Source organism: Lepidothrix coronata, unplaced genomic scaffold, assembly GCF_001604755.1.
Source record: "Lepidothrix coronata isolate B3197 unplaced genomic scaffold, Lepidothrix_coronata-1.0 Scaffold90, whole genome shotgun sequence".
NCBI lineage: Eukaryota > Metazoa > Chordata > Aves > Passeriformes > Pipridae > Lepidothrix > Lepidothrix coronata.
Window position 1 is genome coordinate 1,686,369 of NW_016690270.1, and position 1,632 is coordinate 1,688,000.

At 69.7% G+C, this 1,632-nt stretch overlaps 1 protein-coding gene across 1 annotated transcript in view; it reads left to right on the plus strand.

Moving 5' to 3' along the window:
* Nucleotides 1–70: 70 nt before the first annotated feature.
* PIM1 (Pim-1 proto-oncogene, serine/threonine kinase) overlaps nt 71–1,632 on the plus strand; it is a 4,172-nt gene continuing 2,610 nt past the window's right edge. The window contains exons 1-4 of the mRNA XM_017821468.1: nt 71–212; nt 298–404; nt 510–560; nt 872–1,244. Of these exons, the coding sequence (XP_017676957.1) occupies nt 131–212; nt 298–404; nt 510–560; nt 872–1,244 (613 nt within the window). The 5' untranslated portion in view covers nt 71–130. The remainder of the gene's footprint in view (nt 213–297; nt 405–509; nt 561–871; nt 1,245–1,632) is intronic.

Genomic DNA, 1,632 nt, shown 5'->3' on the forward strand with positions numbered 1-1,632 from the left:
GCCCGGATCCCTCCCTGGATCCCTCCCTGGATCCCTCCCTGGATATCCCCCCCGGGTCCCGCCGCCTCCTCCACCGCCACCCGCCCACCGGGACTCGCAGGTGCCGCCACCGGCCGCCCCCGTCACCGGGATGCTGCTCTCCAAAATCACCTCGCTGGCGCATCTCCGCTCCGGCACCGGCGCGGAGCTGCACCCCGCCAAACTCCAGCCAGGTCAGGGCAGGGATTACCCCGTGTGAGGGCTCGGGGACCGCCGGGGAGAGCGGGCGGAGCGCTGACGGGCGGGTCTCGTCCACAGGGAAGGAGAAGGAGCCGCTGGAGCAGCTGTACCGGGTGGGCCCTTTGCTGGGGAGCGGCGGCTTCGGCAGCGTCTACTCCGGGATCCGCCTCTCGGACGGCGCCCCGGTAAGTGGCGGGGAGGGCGGCGGGAGGAGGAGAAGGAGGAGGAGGAGGAGGGGGCTCGGCGGGGCGGGCGCCGAGCTCATCCCGCCGCTCCCCCTTGGCTCGCAGGTGGCGATCAAACGCGTGGCCCGGGACCGCATCTCGCAGTGGGGAGAGCTGGTGAGTGACCGGGGCCGGCGGGGGGACCCGGGGCGTGACGGAGGGGATGAGCCGAGGGGCGGGAGGGGGGAAACCGGGACAGCGCGGGGGGAGCGGGCGTGGGGTCACCGGGGGACGCGGAGCATCCCGGGGAATACCCGGCACCGGTGGGAGCGGGCGGGGGGACATCGGACCATCTCCTGGGCGGGGGGATGCCCAACACCGGCGGGGCTGAGCAGGGGGGCGCCGGAGTTTGCCCTGGGCGGGGGGCAGCGGTACCGGCCCCCCGGCGCAGCCCCAGCCCCTCTGATGGCAGCGTGGTCCCCCCGCAGCCCGGCGGCAGCCGTGTGCCCCTCGAGATCGTGCTCCTGAACAAGGTGGGCTCCGGCTTCCACGGCGTCATCCAGCTCCTGGACTGGTTCGAGCTCCCGGACAGCTTCGTGGTGGTGATGGAGCGTCCGGAGCCGTCGCAGGATCTCTTTGACTTCATCACGGAGCGGGGGTTCCTGCCCGAGGAGATGGCGCGGGGGCTGTTCCGCCAGGTGCTGGAGGCCGTGCGGCACTGCAACAACTGCGGCGTCCTGCACCGCGACATCAAGGACGAGAACATCCTCCTGGACCTGGCCACCGGCGAGCTCAAGCTCATCGACTTCGGCTCCGGCACCTTCCTCAAGGACACGATCTACACCCAGTTTGACGGTGAGCCCACACCCGGGTGATATTCCCGGTTCCGGGCATTGCACGGGCTCTGGAGATTCCCTGTTTTCCGGCTGGGGGGGGGGACACGGGATTAATTCCGCAGCCGCCGCCAAGTTGCTGTTTGGCACGGGGCGGATGTTGTGAAACGGGAGCCGGCTCCCGGCCCTGCTGACAGCCTCCATCACCCCCCCGGCCCGGGCTGGGGCGGGGGAAGCCGGCGTGACAAAAACACCTCGTGGCGGGGGACAACAGAGAGAGGGGGGGTGGGTTTGCAAAACGAGAGCACCGGCCGGTTTTGTTTGCAGGCGCGGAAGGGCTGGGGCTGCTCCTCTCGCCTTGTTTGCCTTGGTTTATGTTATTTTTTTTATTTTTTTTTTTTGCCATTGCGGGGGGA